This window comes from Eumetopias jubatus, unplaced genomic scaffold (genome assembly GCF_037043125.1).
Source record: "Eumetopias jubatus isolate StellerSeaLion01/CBP00866 unplaced genomic scaffold, mEumJub1_p1.0 scaffold_15, whole genome shotgun sequence".
Classification (NCBI taxonomy): Eukaryota; Metazoa; Chordata; class Mammalia; order Carnivora; family Otariidae; genus Eumetopias; species Eumetopias jubatus.
Window position 1 is genome coordinate 72,368,342 of NW_028274821.1, and position 16,916 is coordinate 72,385,257.

The following is a 16,916-nucleotide window of genomic DNA, read 5'->3' on the forward strand; positions in this document are numbered from 1 at the left end:
ACTATTACTTAGAAGTATTTCCTAAAATATAATGTAGGACACCAGAGTCCTAAATTGCTCTTCTTGGCCTTGCTAATAAAATATTAGAAATACAAAGATCCTCTTGTAAGGGAATCTAGAGTAGGTAAAATGACAAATGTCGATGCAGTGAATTTCCCTGTGAAGTGAGGTCACTTTTAGAGCTTTCTGATGTCCCTTTGTGGAGACCTGTAAAGAGCTGAAAGATCATCATGCCAATGTTACATTTTTTGTGACAACCCCACACATTCTGGCCTGAGGACCAGAATCCCACTAGCTTCAATCACCTACAGAGACTACGGCATATTTTGGCTTAAGTGCCTATAGGACAGATCTGGCTATTGACTGATTACAAACAGAAGACCCCCAAATCTTCCTTTCCCAGATCTAGGGACATCAAGGCTTCACGAGGCCCTGCAAACTTCCTTTCTCCCTCTTGGACTTCAGCCACCACCACGTGAACAAGCCCAGGCTAGCCTGATAGAATCTGAGAGGCCCCATAAAGGCCAACCTAGTGGTCCTAGACAAAGTCGCTGTAGACCAGACTCCAGCCAGCTGATCCCCAAACAGGTAAGAAAACCCAGCAAAGAGCAATGATGCAACCTACCCAATCACAGCTAATGATAATGTTTGAGTTGGCACAGCTGAGACGAAACAAGCTGCCTAACTGACCCAAAGATTCATGAGTGATATACATACATACATACGTACATACATAAATCAACCAACCAACCAACCAACCAACCAACCAACCAACAAATAAATAAATGTCTTAAGCCACTGAGTTCAGGAATCTTTTTTTTACACAACAGATAACCTGATACAATTACACCCAAACCAGAGACTCACCTGTGCATTCGTACTGCAGCCCTTTCCCATAATAGCCCTTTTCACAGACGCACTCAAACTGCCCCGTGTGTGTCCCACATTTGCAGCTTGCCATGCGGTCACAGCACTCTTGGCCAGCCTCACACAGATATGAGCAATGGGACATATCCTCTTGAATAAAACTTCCAGAAGGCAGATCTGTCAATGACACAGGAAAGACAGTAATAAAAAACAAATTAGCAGTTCACTGTTACATTCTCCAGTTGGTAAAATTTAGGTGCAAATTGGACAAAATAGCTTTTCATATCCGTCCAATTCCCAACTGCACTCCCCTCCCACCCAAATATGCATGTGTGTTCTGTGCACTACCACAGGCTGGGAATTTGCTTTAGCCAGTGAAGTTATTTCAGTCTGGGACCTCATCATAAGCTCTCAAGGCCATGCAGGGTCAGGCAGAAATTAAGCACTTCAGCGAGGAATCGCCAGATGCAGCAGGAAGTAACGTAGTCGGTTCCCCAGGTCACTCACTCCCCTGACTTCCACACCAGCAGTGTTCCACTGCTGCAATACAAGGTCGGGCAGCAGTAACTAGATTTCCAAAACCCTTTTTCAAAAAGATAAATAAAATTACAATCTTGACTGCTGCATAAGGGTTTGGATTATGAGCTACTGGCTTAAGAATAGATACCATCACTTCTACAGTTATTGGATAAAGACTTAACAGCACCACACAAGTTTAATAATAGAACCAGAAGATGGCTTATTTCTCTATGTTAAGTAACTTCTCATGTTTTATGTGAATGGAGATCATACTGATTACTTGAGCCATGTTCTGAAGTGAGGCATGCTGGGAATTCAATAACACAAGCAGGGTTGTTCAGAAAGTGACTTAATAGGGCAGGGTATGGTTGAAGGCGACCGGTCCAGAATGGATGGCCTAGAATCAGGCAAATAATAAGTTCCATTTACTTTGCTGAAGAAGTTCAAAAGTCTTAGCCCAAATCCCTGGGCGGGTGCTGGGCCCAGATAGAGTAATGGGCCCCTCATAGGAACTCAGATGTGTGAGTTCCAGCAAGACACATGCACTGCAATTGAATGCCCAGAAAGAAGATTGGTGATGGCCTCATTTATGGAACATCTGTGTCTATGCATTAACACTCTGAACAATACACAGGGGGCAAAGTAAAGAGAAGATTCCAGCCACAAGGGAAAGAGACCAGTTCAGTCATGTACCCTATTAAAGCTCCATCTAAGGAACTGTGGTGTGGGTAAAAGGTCTGCAACATGCACACTTAGCTCTGAGGCACTGGGCCATGGGATTATTTGGCAGTAGAGCAATTTAGGAGCAAGAAAGATCTAGCTACCAAGACTAGTACACTGGCATTCAGGTCTGAGAAAGAGGTAAGTATACAAGTTACATATGGGGAAGTTATTATTCTGTAACCAAGGTCTATGGAGTATGGCCAGAAACATGGATGGTCTTGAGACCAAAAGTAGATCCATCCAAATTGAAAGTAGCTTCAGAGGACTTAAAGGCAGGGAAAATGAGGCTCATTTCCTTTGACTTGATCATGTTTTTGCAATAGGAACAGGATCTTTCCTTACCAAATCTGGAAACTCGATCAGAGAATTATGCCTTCTAGATATTTGCTTATTGTAATAAAAGTGATGCCTTCCAAAATTCTGTTGCAATACTGTAACCAAAAGAATGCTCTGTCCCAACTCAGCTTCTGGGTCAACTTGGCATTAGGGTTCTAGAAGGCCCTAATCCTACAAGCAGAGGAATGACGGGACTGGAAATTAGTCCTGTACAACACAGCAGGTAACACCCATGATTTCAGAATCCCAGCTAGTAACAGCCACCCTGCCTTTCCACTCAACATACCACTTTTCCCTGAGAAAAGGAGAAATAAAGGAAGCCCCACAGTTACTGAATTTCTGCCATGTGATAATACTACACTTAGAAATATTTTATTTAATCCCCTTGACAAAACCATATGGTATTCATTATAATATCTCCATTTTAAAAGTAGAGGAAGTGAGGCTTGTAGATGTTGATAAATTGCCTACGGTAAGAACAGTAGTGGACGGTTAATGAGGGCTGCGGATAACAAGCCCTCAGTAACTTTTCTAATCACTTTATATGTATTAACCCATTTAAACCTTGTGACAATCCTATAGAGTAGGTACTATTCTCATTTCCTATTCTATGAATAAGAAACCTAAGGAGTGCAAAAGCTAAATAATTTGCCAAAAGCCACTCAGCAAGTAGGTGACTAAGATTTTTTTGCTGTATCCATAGCTAGTCTGAGATCCTGCTTTTGAACACTTCTCTTGGAACTATGATAGGGCTGATCTGCTTCTTATGAATATCACTAATTGCTTGAAACCTCATGTGGCCATGATTTGCCCGTCAACCTGAATCTTTCACATGGATACCTGCAAGGATCAAGCCTAACTTGCCACGTGGTTTTGGTCCGAGGCTGGATCTCCTGTCATTTCCTCCCAATTTATACTTTCCCTGGTAGCTTACCAAGACACATGCCCATATTACGCCTGGAAGTTAGTCTAACCGAAATCATACAACTAAACATCCTTATAAATGGTGTACAACGAACTCTAATGAATGGGTTTACTGACTTCATTCCTTGTTGGGGTAATGCTCTTCAACTAATGTGTAAGCACACATGTCTTCAGACTGTCAGGTCAAGAAGTATGCATTAAGTATTTATTGTCCCTATATCTTCATGTGTATTTCTGGAAACATTCTGGTGAGATTCACTGTGCATGTCTCTGCATGTTTACTTCATTCTTCCAGATAACTATAAATAGATCTAAGTCAAGGCTTCCCGCTCTGTGTGTGGCCTTAAAACACACCTAAATTCACTCCATTGATTCGAACAGTTCCAGGTGGGAGCATATGGATAATCTAGTGAAAATCCATAGCAGCTGTTAAAAAACAAATAAAGCAAAACAAATACTCTTGTTGCAAGTCAGACTGTCACCTCTATTTATGAAGTTCAACGCATCTCCTAATACACCAAGAACACATGGGCATCATACTCAGCTAAGATTTCACAGGGTTTGATGTTACCCTCCAATAAGTTTAAAGCAATAGGAGAGCAGGAACCCCCATTTAAATGCATCATGTCATGCCACTGGGTTTCCCTTACCTTCATGCAATGCCCGGCGAGCTAAAGCCTCAAATTCTTCAAAACTGTGGAGCAGGTAGCAGTGCTCCTCCTTTGGGGTGGAAGCCATGTCATTCAGTTCTCGAATGTTCCCTTGCCATATGCCAAATGTGAAGATCTCCACTCCAAAATCTCGCAGAGATGCTGCAATTGGCCTGGGATCTCCCCCATTGGAATATCCGTCAGTAATGAGGAATATAACTTTTGTTGAGTTTTCTCTAGAGTGACGAAGAATTTGCTGTAATGCAATAAAGGAAATTAGTATGAGTTTGTATTGTGTTGGCCTACTATGTGCTTCCCCTCTTATATAAAACAGCATTTGTGAAGATCATTAGCATGTCACGAGAGTGAGAACAAACACTGATCAGTGAGAATAAAACAGAAACAGGCACAGAGTAGTGCCTACAATGGTCTTCTCACAGACCCACAAAAAGCACTTAAAATTTATCATTATCATCAGTGTCAGCATCCACATCACCTTCGTGCACCTTGTTAATGAAGAGCAGCAAATGTTTATGGAATGAATTTTTATTCATATTATCACTTATTGTTAAGTTATTTTTATGAATTTTCAGGCTCTCGACAAATGAGCCAAATGTGAGTCCTACGTATCTTTTTCCAAGTATATCCAGCTAGCTGCCCATCTACCTACTTAGCTGAACCACCTCATGATCATAGATCAAAAGTCTAATCCGAAAGAAAATTTAACAGAAAATGTCTTTTTCAGAGTTAATAGTGGCCAACCTACTTCCCATGTTTGTTTTTCCACTGCTCCTCCAAAACTGTAGAATTCATTCGATCCTTCATCTTTTCTGGACCACCCGACATTAGCACAAGGTCAGCTGGTTTTGATGCTGTCCTATCTTTACGAGAAAATACTGATTTATTCAATCTGACACTTGGGCTTTATTATTTTAGGACAAGTGAGTTGTACTTTATAATGTTATATGCTCTCCCTCCTCTATAGATAGAAGGGAAAAAATGAAACCTTTTTATTAAAGGCATCTACTTATTGCCACTGATGCTTTATAACATCAGCCTGCAAAAGCATAAGGAGTCCAGCAGTGAATCTGGTATTGTAATTGAATTTGCTGTTATTGCTTTTCCTCAGAAATGGGTAGGAAAGGTAAAAACGGGTAGGAAAGTTAAAGTGCCAGGGTATATTTTCTGGCAAGTTCTTAGAAAGAATTCAATGTCTACTGGCAGTAATTCAAGTACATTTAGAAGGTAGTTAGGAAGTGCGACAAGCATATCCTATGTTTTGTTTAAAAGATGATGTGATTTAAAAAAAAACTGCCTCAATTCATTTAAGGGGCAGACTCAGCTATAAACTTCAGATTCTCTCAGATTATACGATCCATGTCTTCATGAGTATAGAATTCACAGCTACTGATTCTAATTTAATAACTCTTACCGAACTTTATTACTGTTTGTGAGCTAAAGATAAAGCCACTGAACCTGAATTTAAAGACAGTTAAAGGAAACTAAAAATGACTTTGGAAGACACCTGGAAAGCCATCAATTTGAGAAGAGGTATTCAAACACTTTACCTCCCTCTCTCAAAAACCTACTACTGCTAAGAGCTAAAGAGAATCAGAAACCAGCCTGAAGAAGCGCCTTCTGGCCAAATAAAGGTCATTCGGAGTATCAATAACAATAATAATTGAAGTGAATTTAAATGCATCATACATATTTTCATTGTATCATATACATTTACATTTAAATGTGTGTAAACATTTATATTTTCAGTTAGTACACACCCCACGTGAAAAGCCCCATCAATATAAACAATAATTAGAATGGACTGATACACACACACACACACACAGACACACACACACACACACACACACACATATACTTTTTTCATTCAGGACCGCCTCTGGGGGGGGAATCCAATGATCTGTGATGGGAGGCATGAACTGAGATATTATTTTATTTAATCTTTGAAGTTATCCATCAGGCTCTGAGTACTCCAAGATGTGGCAACTTCTGTTTACACTGGCCTTGCTCTTTACCACATGATAAACTCTCTCCTTCTGGATTGTTCCACTCTGAAATCATAACCTAACCTCCACAGACACTCCCCTAAGCTTTTGCTCATTTTGATTACTCTCTCTTCTACAAGACCGTGGAAGCAAACTGTAAGCAAGACACTAAGAAAGGGAGAATTTGGATAGAAGTAGAAGAGAGAAAAAAAAGCAAACGGTCTTTTTCGGTGTGGTATTCTGGACATTGTCACAAAGCATGCATTTGTAAATATCTATTCAATGAATGAATTAATGAGGGAGTAAGTGGATAAACTCTAGGATACTCTGAAGACAGTTACTTGAGTGAGTTGGTCTTGAGGGAGCCATAGGAATGTACAGAATATTTGTGTGCACACACGCACTTTATTCTGTATAGCTTGGTACAAAAAAGAGGAGGTTTTCTTCTTGTGCTTTTATTGTCCTTCTGTGCAAATACTATTTTATAATATTAATTTTAGCCCACGTCAATGATATTCCTTAACATTCAGGTTAGGATTTAGGGATTTTGTGGAGATTTCTTGCCGTACTACTCATTCCATGCAAAGCACATTAAGCTATGATTCTATTTTTCTTCTCTTCTTGCAGGGAACTGGTAAGTGTTTACAGGAACCATTATATCTGTTGGCAAGACAATATATTAAGCTTAAAATAGCCAGAAGAATAGCAGGACTACTAGTCCAAGCAAAGAATTACACAAGATCTGGGTTTGGAATGCACTTTAAATGACAGAGGAGGAGTGGATGATTTACTGAAAATATTTTGCCCCCTTCCCCCAATCTTCGTGCTCCATCATACTTGAATAAAAACATAATTCAATAAAAACATTCTCATCCCACAGATCTAAGAAGTAAATAGATCTGTGGTAATGTTTGTGGAATGTGGTAGAGGCCTGGCACTTGACTCTCCTTTTAGGGTTCCTGAAATAGTTTACATCATCTCCTATCCTTTGTAAGGCATTGAAGAAATAGACTTTTCTGGTCCAGAATATTGAATGAGGCAAACCCTCTGCTGCCTAAGAAAAACGCAACATGGACATCGTACGGCAAAAGGTTATCACCATCTGTATTGTATCAAGCCTCTGATTAGCTTGTATAAATATCTGGCAGGGAAGTAAGCTCCCCTTGTCCAACAAAAGTCATTAGAATGATAAAAATGCAGGGTTGTGTAACAGTGTTCTGACACCCGAGATCCATCACCATTACACAAGACTGCAACCCCACCCCAGCCCCCCAAGTCAGGCCACAAGGGAACTGTTTTGAAAAATGGTCTTGAAAGAAGAAGAGAAGTCACAACAAATCTGACGTGGGGACCATATTTGCCCTGGGGCTCCATTAATTAAAATACATGTAGCTAGAACACCAACTACAGCACAACCCTGTGGTTATCCACTGTGGCCCCACATGCCTGAGGATGCTAACTAGAGAAGCTCCTACGTCATCTTTGAAAGAAGTTGTTTGTTTAAGTTGATACCTATTGTGACTATTATCAGAGCCCCTCTCCCCCAGGGGGCCGGAAATGAGTCAATATTGTCAGTGTTTCAACTTGTTGTCCACATGTATTTTTTTCCCTGTTAGGAAACATTAAGGACAAACAAGACACCGTAAGCTACTTAGAGCACTTCCCTCATCCTTCAAATTCTAAGATTTCACCAAGTTGCGTCTGTTATTTAGTTAATATTTTTAATTTGAATACTCAAGTATTCGTCATTGAAGCAATGTTTACGGTTCTGTACTTTTTGGGGAAAGAAGTTGTCTGTTGGTTCATCATTTTTTGGACTTCAAATACTCCATCCTTCTCTTCCTGTTTATTTCATCTTCCTTCCTTCTGAGTTTGGTGGGAAATGTCTGAAGCTTTTCTTCCCTGCCCCTGTTTATGCTTTATGCACTCTTGAGTCTCTTCCTTTGCACTTCTAATTAAGAATTAATCCTGGCATTGCATTTTTATTTTTCTTGTGACAATATTTCTTTATCTTGCACATTCTCTCTTTATTCCTCTCAGCTTCTCAGCCAGGTTTGCTCTTACGTCGATCTGTTGTTTATCCCCTCGTGTCTCATCCTCATTTCACTGTTTTATTTACTTAAGGGCATGGAACAAATGCTTTCTAGGATTTCGTTCTATTTTTCATAGTGAATTCTTGTACTTTATCTGTAGCTTACATACTATCTTTATTTTATTTGGCAGAAGCTTTTCAAAGAAGCCAGATAGAGGGGCTCTGCTGGATAGAGGGGTTCCATCAGATAGTGCAGGGCAAGATAGACAGAACCTCATCCCAGGAGGAAAAATTACCCAAAACCAAGAGCAGGCCCATCAGAATACTCTGTAAACCCAAGAACTGCAAAAACAACTTGACAGTTTAGAAGAATACACAACTTAATACCAAGATAGGAAGAAAATAAGCACAACGCAATGGTGTTTGCATCACAAGGATTTAGAAAGTCAGAGCCTCTATGAGAACAAGAATGGAAAGCCATGGAAAGAGAACAGGCTAAGAGGAAAACAGACAAGTGTGGGTACAGAGAGATTTTATAAGAAATTATGAAGGAAACCCAAAATTCAACGAAAGACTTAGAAATCCACAATTGGTGGTAGTGAGATAAAATGTCAGAAATTCAAACTGATACAGTTTAGTACAAACTTTAGCATACAAAGCTGCTGACTAATCTCACATATAACCATAGAAGTACAATTCCAAATAAATGCTTCCAAACCAAATTCAAACAATATTCAAAGAATCTTTGTCCTTTACTCAATAAGGCTTATTACTCAAAGGCAAAAATCGGTTAAAATTAGTAAATCTTTTGCTGTAATATAACACAGTAATTGTCCCAATTAAAAGAAAACAATAATTTAAGATGCTAAAAGTGTATTTAATAAAATTAATTTCTGCCTATTTTAATTAATAAAAAATTAAGAATAAGACACCTCAATAGATTGTCTATCTCAAAGCAACAATGTAAATCATGCTTAACTGTGAAAAACTCACAAATTTCCTAATTAGATGAGAAGTGAATCTGCAATTCTAAGTATTTTTCACTAATACTACACTTCTTAAAGTTTCTGCTCCTTAAAAAAAAAATCAAAATTAGAAAGCAAGGAACAAACTGAAAAATGCATTAATCAAGCTTACCAAAGAAAGTATTGAGGTCTTTATAAAAATATTTTATATATCTTTAAGGAAAAATAGAGAAAAATAACAGGAATATAGGCGAGTGTTTTGACCAAACAAAATAAAGACCCCCCCAAAATTCTATTTGTCAGAAAATGTGAAAATATTTAATTTCACTAAACCAAAATAATGTAAGTTAAATAACAGTAATACTATTTTTTCACTTCCCAAATAGTCAAAGATCTTTTTAATTAAAATTTTGTAAAATTTTTGAGGAAACATATTTCTATTGGGGATGCCACGTGGACTGGTAATATTTGGAGTACAGTGTGACAAAGTGACAAAAGTCTTAAAAATTTCACACAATTTGAACTAAAATTCTACATCTAAAACTATCTTAAGGAAATAACCATGGGTACACAGAAAAAGAATGATTAAAAGGATGTATATCCCAGAATAATTTGCAATATAAAGAAATGGAAACAGTATAAAATTCCAACAATAGGTACTGGTTAAAGAAATCACAGGGCAATCATGAAATATCATTACAATGATATTGTTGCATAAAGAAACATTTTAAAAGTAGGTAACCCAATACAATGATTTTATTACATTAGTGTGCATGTATGTGTGCATGGACTGCATATGTGGGCATGTATGTATTAGTCTGGCTGACAGTATACACCTCAAAATGTTGACTATCTCCTGGTTGTATTTAGGGAGTTTTATTGACTTCTATTTTGTAGTTTTATATCACTTCTAAATTTTCACTTTCTCCTCTCTATTCCTCACCTGGGAAATGTTATGTGAACTCAGAACTTGGAGTCTTACCTACAGATAACGATTCCTAAATCTACATCAAATTAAACTCTTTAAATTGCAAGGTGAAGTTTCCTTGGTCCAGTGGACACCGCTGCCTGAATGTTCCATAGAAATCTCGAACTCAACATGTCCTCTCCATGCACAAAGAAGGGTTCCTTTCTCCTGTTTTCAAGATACATCAAATGTGGCACCATCATCTATCCCACTGCACGAGTCTGCATCTAGGAGCGATTATGATGCCTCCTTTCTTATCTATCATGTAGACCTATACCCTTCACTTCTGAATTATCTACCTACCTTGAAATCCTATTCCTCTAGCCTTGATTCAGATACTTCTGTCTGGATTATTGAAAAGCAAGAGTTGTTTTAAGGTCTCTAGCTGAAGTTGCTCTTCTTTCAAACTCATTTTCTGACCTACCCTCAAAGCTATCTTTCTGAAATACAAATCCAATCATGTTTTAAAGCTTCCATTATTTTCCCTCTACTATAAAGTTTAAATTTCTTTACATGTCCTTAGACTTAATCAGTCCTATACTTCCAGCAACATCCCCTGCCACAATGCATCTCCTGCCTACTTCTTCAAACTACCTCTCACGCTATGTTCTCACCACAAGGATCTATCTGAAGGTTTTGGAACATACCATTCTTTCCTTATGTTTGCTATACCTGGAAGTTCTTAACAACTCTTTCTCATCTCCTAATATGTCTACCTGCACTTCTACCAGCCTTTCAAAATCCAGACCGAAGTTCACCTTCTCTTTGGAACTTTCCCAAATTCTTCTGCTGTGCAGAAAATATTAAATCCGACTCAATGATCCCACAACATTCCATTACACTAACCCCATCATAATTACAGTTAACTTATCTGGCTATATCCCCAACCTAAATGCAAGATACTGTATGGCAAGGATTGATTATTTTCTCCCTATTGATGATCAAAAAGTAACTATGAAACAAGTGGATGAAAGAATCAATAGACATACGCCTTAATTTTCACTAGTTATATGTTCAACAGGATAAGTTCTAAGCCAAACACTGTTGTTATAGTAAATCCTTTTCTGCAATTGTGAAATGAAAACTCTTATAAATATTATATTTAAACTTATTTCACCAAATCCATATGGAGCCTCTTATATATGAGGCACTGTGCTAGGGTTTTTACTTTTACTATTTGATGATACAATAGAACCATTAACTAAAAACAAATAAGCCAAAGCTAAAACAATGACAGAAGTATATCTGGGAAGAATATTCAGCAGTAAGTGAGTTTTCTTATTTATATTGTAATACAAAATAAATCATATTTAGGACACTAATATGTCTCATTTAAGTATTTACTCAGCCTTTACAGACTGAAATTCTAGCATAAAAAAAAAAATCTTGGCTCAAATAACATTTAGGCTATTTGTTACAGTCTAGCCAAATCGCAGAAGAACCAGAGGGTCAAAAAAGAACTTAATCTCAGATTTATGGTCACAGGGTTTTTCCACCCACATACATGCTTTTGTTATTAAACATGGACACAAATCATTTTCAAATGGACCCATAGGGACAGTACATCAAATTGGGAAATGGTGTGCATAGGAGTTGATGAGTGGCAGACCAAATTCAGACTATAAAAAACAACAGAATAAATAGGCCAAAGACCAAACAAACTTCCAATAATGCTGAATTCCACTATTCATTCTATAGATACACAAGGAATAAAGAAAATCTGGGTAGCAAAGGGTAAAGATATCAAAATCCAAATAAAAATGAAAAAGGGTCAAATTACATACCATTTTAAGCGAATTGTTAATTTGCTACAAGATAGCAAAATCATATTCAACTTGACTATTAATTCAAAGATGTGATGGGACTTATTCATGTGCCTCATATTAGGAGGGCAAAGGAGAAAGTAAGATGATCTCAAATGATATTTGGACATCAGTTTTTGATTTTACAAATGACTGAGGCAAAAAATACAGCAGCACTTACTTAATAACACAGTTACCACAAACCAATGGGCAAAATCATTTGAAACATTCTCACTAAACTCAGGAAGATGACAAGAATGCCCTCACTTCTATGTGAGAAGTCTAGCTAATCTAATGAGGCAAGGAAGAGATCTAAGTATAATAAAAAAATTATTCATATTTCAAAAGAAAGAATTGAATTGAAAGGAAATACTGGGAGATGTTGAGAGTGATGCATGGGAATATTTTAACTGAAAAATTCTGTAGTAAGAGCTGACCAGTAATACTTAAAAATTCAACTGTGGTAGAGCTACATGACAAAATATACTTGAAAGGTAATTTTAGGAGAATTTTATTGTATGGGAAATTTTTCATTAAAATAAAATAATTTAATTAAAAATTATAGACTGTGGCTTTACTACATATTTACATATAATTATATATGTATTTACACATATACATAAAAAGAGTAAGAGACAAACTCTAATAATTACCATATTTTCCTATTTTATCTAAAACTATTAATGGGTATATTACTTCCATAAAAAGGAAAAGAAGCAAAAATTATTTTTAGAGAAACACTTGCAAATGGAAGTTAGTAAAGACTTTGAATGGTTACCCTCAAATTAAAGGTATTTGCAGTTTCAAGATAAAAATTTAGGAAGGATGTTTTAACCACACTTGGTTTTCAATAAAAAGTGGATTATCTACTTTATTAGCTTAAACAAAGTGGGAAATGTATTGGAAATATATAGGAATATCTCTCCAAACCCAAGAGCACAGAGAAGAACAGAGTCTCAAGAGGGACTGGAACCAGGGGGTGCCTGGGTGGCACAGTTGGTTAGTCATCTGACTCTTGGTTTCAGCTCAGGTCGGGTCGTTATCTCAAAGTCATGAGATAGAGACCTGTGTTGGGCTCTGAGCTCAGCATGGCATCTGCTTGAGATTCTCTCCCCCTCTGCCTCTCCCACTCATGCTCTCTCTCCCTCCTCTAAAATAATAAAGGTTTTTTTTGTTTTGTTTTTGTTTTTTTAAAGAGAGGGACTGGAACCAGGAACAACCAAGCTGCAGGAACCAATGGCTACTCCCTCCAACCTTCCATCCACCTGTTTCATTCTGGGATCATGCTGTATCTTGTCTCAGTTTCTGTCAACACATCTTTGTTCACTCTTTACATTCCTTGGGTTCTATGTGCAGTCTTAACTTTATATTCCCCACCTACTGGCGAAAAAAAAATCTACTCTCGGAGCATTTTTGTGCCCTACTCCAAATTCCCAAGAGAAAGAATATAAATGATCCATCTCAACCTCTGAATTGCCACTCTCAATCCATACAGAAAGGGACAGCCTCTCTAGGTGGGCAAAGGACTGACGATGGATGTGGTTCTCAGTGAAAATGACTGGTGATTGACACACACTATAGAAGAAATGAGCTACAAAGAAAGGAAAGAATTGAATGCTATGCTTGGACTTATCCAGGAGAAAAACAGTTTTGAAAATTTATCAGAGCAAATTGTCCTTCCAGAAAAGTACCAAATGCCAGGAAACAGTGTAGGTTTTTGGGAGAATTCAATTGTAAAATTTTTCCTCGGAAAGTAGAAAAATCTTATGATTCAAAGCTGTCAGGAAAGAAATGATGTCTTTTTACTAGGTATATGAATAGTCTCTATGAAGGAAAAATTTATCAGGAGCTTAGACAATATAAATGACACAGATAATCTAACCATTATATTGTAAATATTTGGGCTTCAGGAACAATCTAACTTTTCAAAAACCCAGATATACTTCAAATCAAATGTACTGACACATGGAAATTCAAAGGGGGTAGAAGTTGAGAGGAGATTTTAAGTTCATGAACTTACTGTGTATTTTATTTGTTATAGTTATCTAAATTTATCAAAAAACACATTTAATTGTGACATTTATTAGCATTCCAAATAAATGACACTTTGTTATGGTTTTTTTGTTTGTTTGTTTTGTTTTGTATTTTGGCTTGTATAAATGACCACATCAGTTACCATTCTAGGGCAAAATATTCTGTTTTTCATATACTTAAAAAAACCCTGAAATTAAACCCCAAACGATCTAATGTTGAATAAATTAGAAGACTTATATGTAAATACGTAATCATCCATCAGTGACTCTAGGAATATTTACATATGTAATCATTCAAAAATGTTGACTTTTAAAATTATATTTAAAAACTATATTTGAGAATAATATAGTCTGGTGGACTAACCAATTCTTATAATTTAATTACATGCTTCCCCTTACAGTAACAGTGTTCCCTAACTATGCACCGGATACATAAATAAATCTAACTCATTACCTAAGGTATTTAAAGAAAGATTTTTCCAAGCATTGATGATTATGGAGCTGATTGCTAAAGCGAGGGTTCTTTTTACCTGAAGAAACTACTAGAGTAGTCATAGGGAGGTTTTGTTTTTCTTTTGTGAAATGGGATGGCATATGAAAAAGAAAAACAGGAATATTATGAGGCACGGGAACATTGTGTATCCCAGATTAAGAAAAACTGAATTTAGTTGGAAGACCAAGTTTTGTGCGGAGGTTTGGCATATAAATTTATAAATCTAAGTTTAGGCTATACGATAATTTGAAAGAAGGACTAGATGTACCTAGGACTAGAAAAATGAATTCTGTTGAGTCATATTTACACTTTAATCAAGAGTGTGAAGTTGAGAACTGATCATGGATTAGAGAAAGCTAAGAACACAGGAACTAGATAAATGAAGAGGACAGAGGTAGATGTGCTGCAAACAGAAGATGATCTTCCACTGTCTCGGTGCCTTGGTCTCTGCAATGGCTGGTAGATATATCTGTTAAGGCAGATGGGAGATGCAAGCCAATGAAAGTATATTGTACAAAAGTGGCATATGAGAGTCCTGGACCGAATGGGGATCAAGGGGGTGGGGGATAAGGGTGATCACTTGGGACTAGCAGGTGTTTAGAGAGTGTCCATTCAAATGACAGTCTCCAAATGTTCACTCCTCCTGGTCCTGCATCTGTTCCATGTGGCCTTCTGCTTGGTCACCACAGACCTAGTCCCCTTTGCGGCTGCCCTTTCTGCCTCACGTCTTTGCAATGAACTTCAATGATGAGTATGTATCAGAGGACCCTGCACTTACCAGATCTTCAGACAATATAGCACAGGGTAGTCCTACCTGGTGGTTAAGGATTCAGACTTTGGCTCAGACTGCCCGCATGTGGATTCCAATACCTTGACTTACCAGCAGTATAACTTTGGTCAAGTTACTTACATTCTCTGTGTCTCGCTTCCCTCGGCTGTACTTAGGGGATAATAATACTAACCTACTAGGGGAGACTTTGCTTTTGCAAGGATTTAATGAATTAATGACTTCATATGGGGAAAAGTGCTTAGAGTGGTACGTGACGAGCAAGTAATCACTTATCACCATTGCTGGAATATGTCTGTCAAGTAGATAAATCAGACAATGGAACCAACATTTTGTTCAAAGCTGTGAATGAAAACAAATAATCCTATTTGTGGAGGCTAAGAGGATAGGTCAGGGGATTTGGGAAAATTATGACTTTCTAACCAATGACCATAGGATCCCACCAGAGCAAGGAAGGAGGAGATAATGCCCTGGGCAGAGGAACAGAAAAGTAACTACTTGACCTTTGCTGTTAGGAGGATGACATTGCAAAGGGCAGTGTGGACAGTGATGTGGAGAGGGGATGCGAGTTCACAATTCAGATGCCTGCACATTCCCTCCTGAACTCACTGCATGGAGTTCTCCACAGAGGTGCTGTGTGGTTGGCCTCCTTGATCAGATTTAGGGGGAAAAACGTAGGGAGTCACACCTGCCTGAGATTCTACTCATCACCTCCTATTGCTCCCTGGAGAAAGGGGTCTGAAGAGTGAATTGGCTGAAATTATTAAAATCTATCATTTGAAAAGTCAAGCATCCCCTAAACAGTCCTTTGAGAAGATGTCATGACCATCCTTGTTTTAGTTTGAAATCACAGAAGCACAATACTCTTTGATATACTAAAATTTAAAATGCTAAATATCCAAAGATATGTCTTTTCCAGAAACTCCAAGGTTATAATGAATATCATTGTCTATCCTGGAGCATACATAAAATCAAATAAGATGGGATCTCTGTCCTTGTCAAGCAGAGGAGACAGGCATCACTTCCACAACAAGTGCTATGATGGAACTACATAAAATGTTTCCCTATAATTCCCTTATTTAATCAGATATGTCCCTACAGTATTTCTCCACATTTTGGGAACATGTCAAATAGGTGAATACCGATTACTCTGCAAATCCCTGCAAAATTCTCTGTTGCTAGGACTTCAACAATCTCTGCCTACTAAATTCTGATAGCAGGTCTTATGCCTTGAAACTGTAGGAGAAAAAGGAAGTTTCAAAAGAGCAAAGAGTGAAAAGAAATAAAGAAAAAGCCACTGGGGCTTTCCAAGTTTGTGGACCAGCAGATGCTCGCCCTGTGTATGTTCTTTAGAGAATTCCCCACCTTTCCCCAGATCCCACTTCCAGGAGTCTGCATAACTTCTGACTACTGGAGTTGTCTTCCTTAGTGGGCAACCAAGTGACTTAATTCCAGCTCCTTTCTGTGGTTCTCCTTCACCCATGGAAAAGTCATACCTCTTGGCTTTGCAATGTGCTGATAGGGCAAGCCATTCTGAGACTCCTTCTTGCCTCCAACAGCAGACCCTGTCCATACCTCCCTGTTCGCACATCCCAGACTTCCAACTGCCAGCATCTGTATCTCCTCGTCGGAGGGCTTGCTTTGGTGCCTGGAGACCACTCTGCCCACTCGCAGGGGAGGTGACAGAATTGGTGCCCTCCTCGGAGCCCCTCTCAACAGTGACAGACGAGAGTCGGTTTCTAAGTGCCACAGATCCCTCTCAGTTGTGGTCATTCTAAGGCTTGAACTCTACACTACCCCCGCGCCCCCCCC

At 38.1% G+C, this 16,916-nt stretch overlaps 1 protein-coding gene across 1 annotated transcript in view; it reads right to left on the minus strand.

The window, feature by feature from the left end:
* The window catches only part of SVEP1 (sushi, von Willebrand factor type A, EGF and pentraxin domain containing 1), a 193,149-nt gene that overhangs the window by 163,063 nt on the left and 13,170 nt on the right, over window positions 1–16,916 (minus strand). Inside the window, exons 2-3 of the mRNA XM_028108637.2 lie at window positions 4,020–4,275; window positions 868–1,044 (exon numbers count right to left, since the gene is read on the minus strand). Coding sequence (XP_027964438.2) covers window positions 868–1,044; window positions 4,020–4,275 — 433 coding nt within the window. The remainder of the gene's footprint in view (window positions 1–867; window positions 1,045–4,019; window positions 4,276–16,916) is intronic.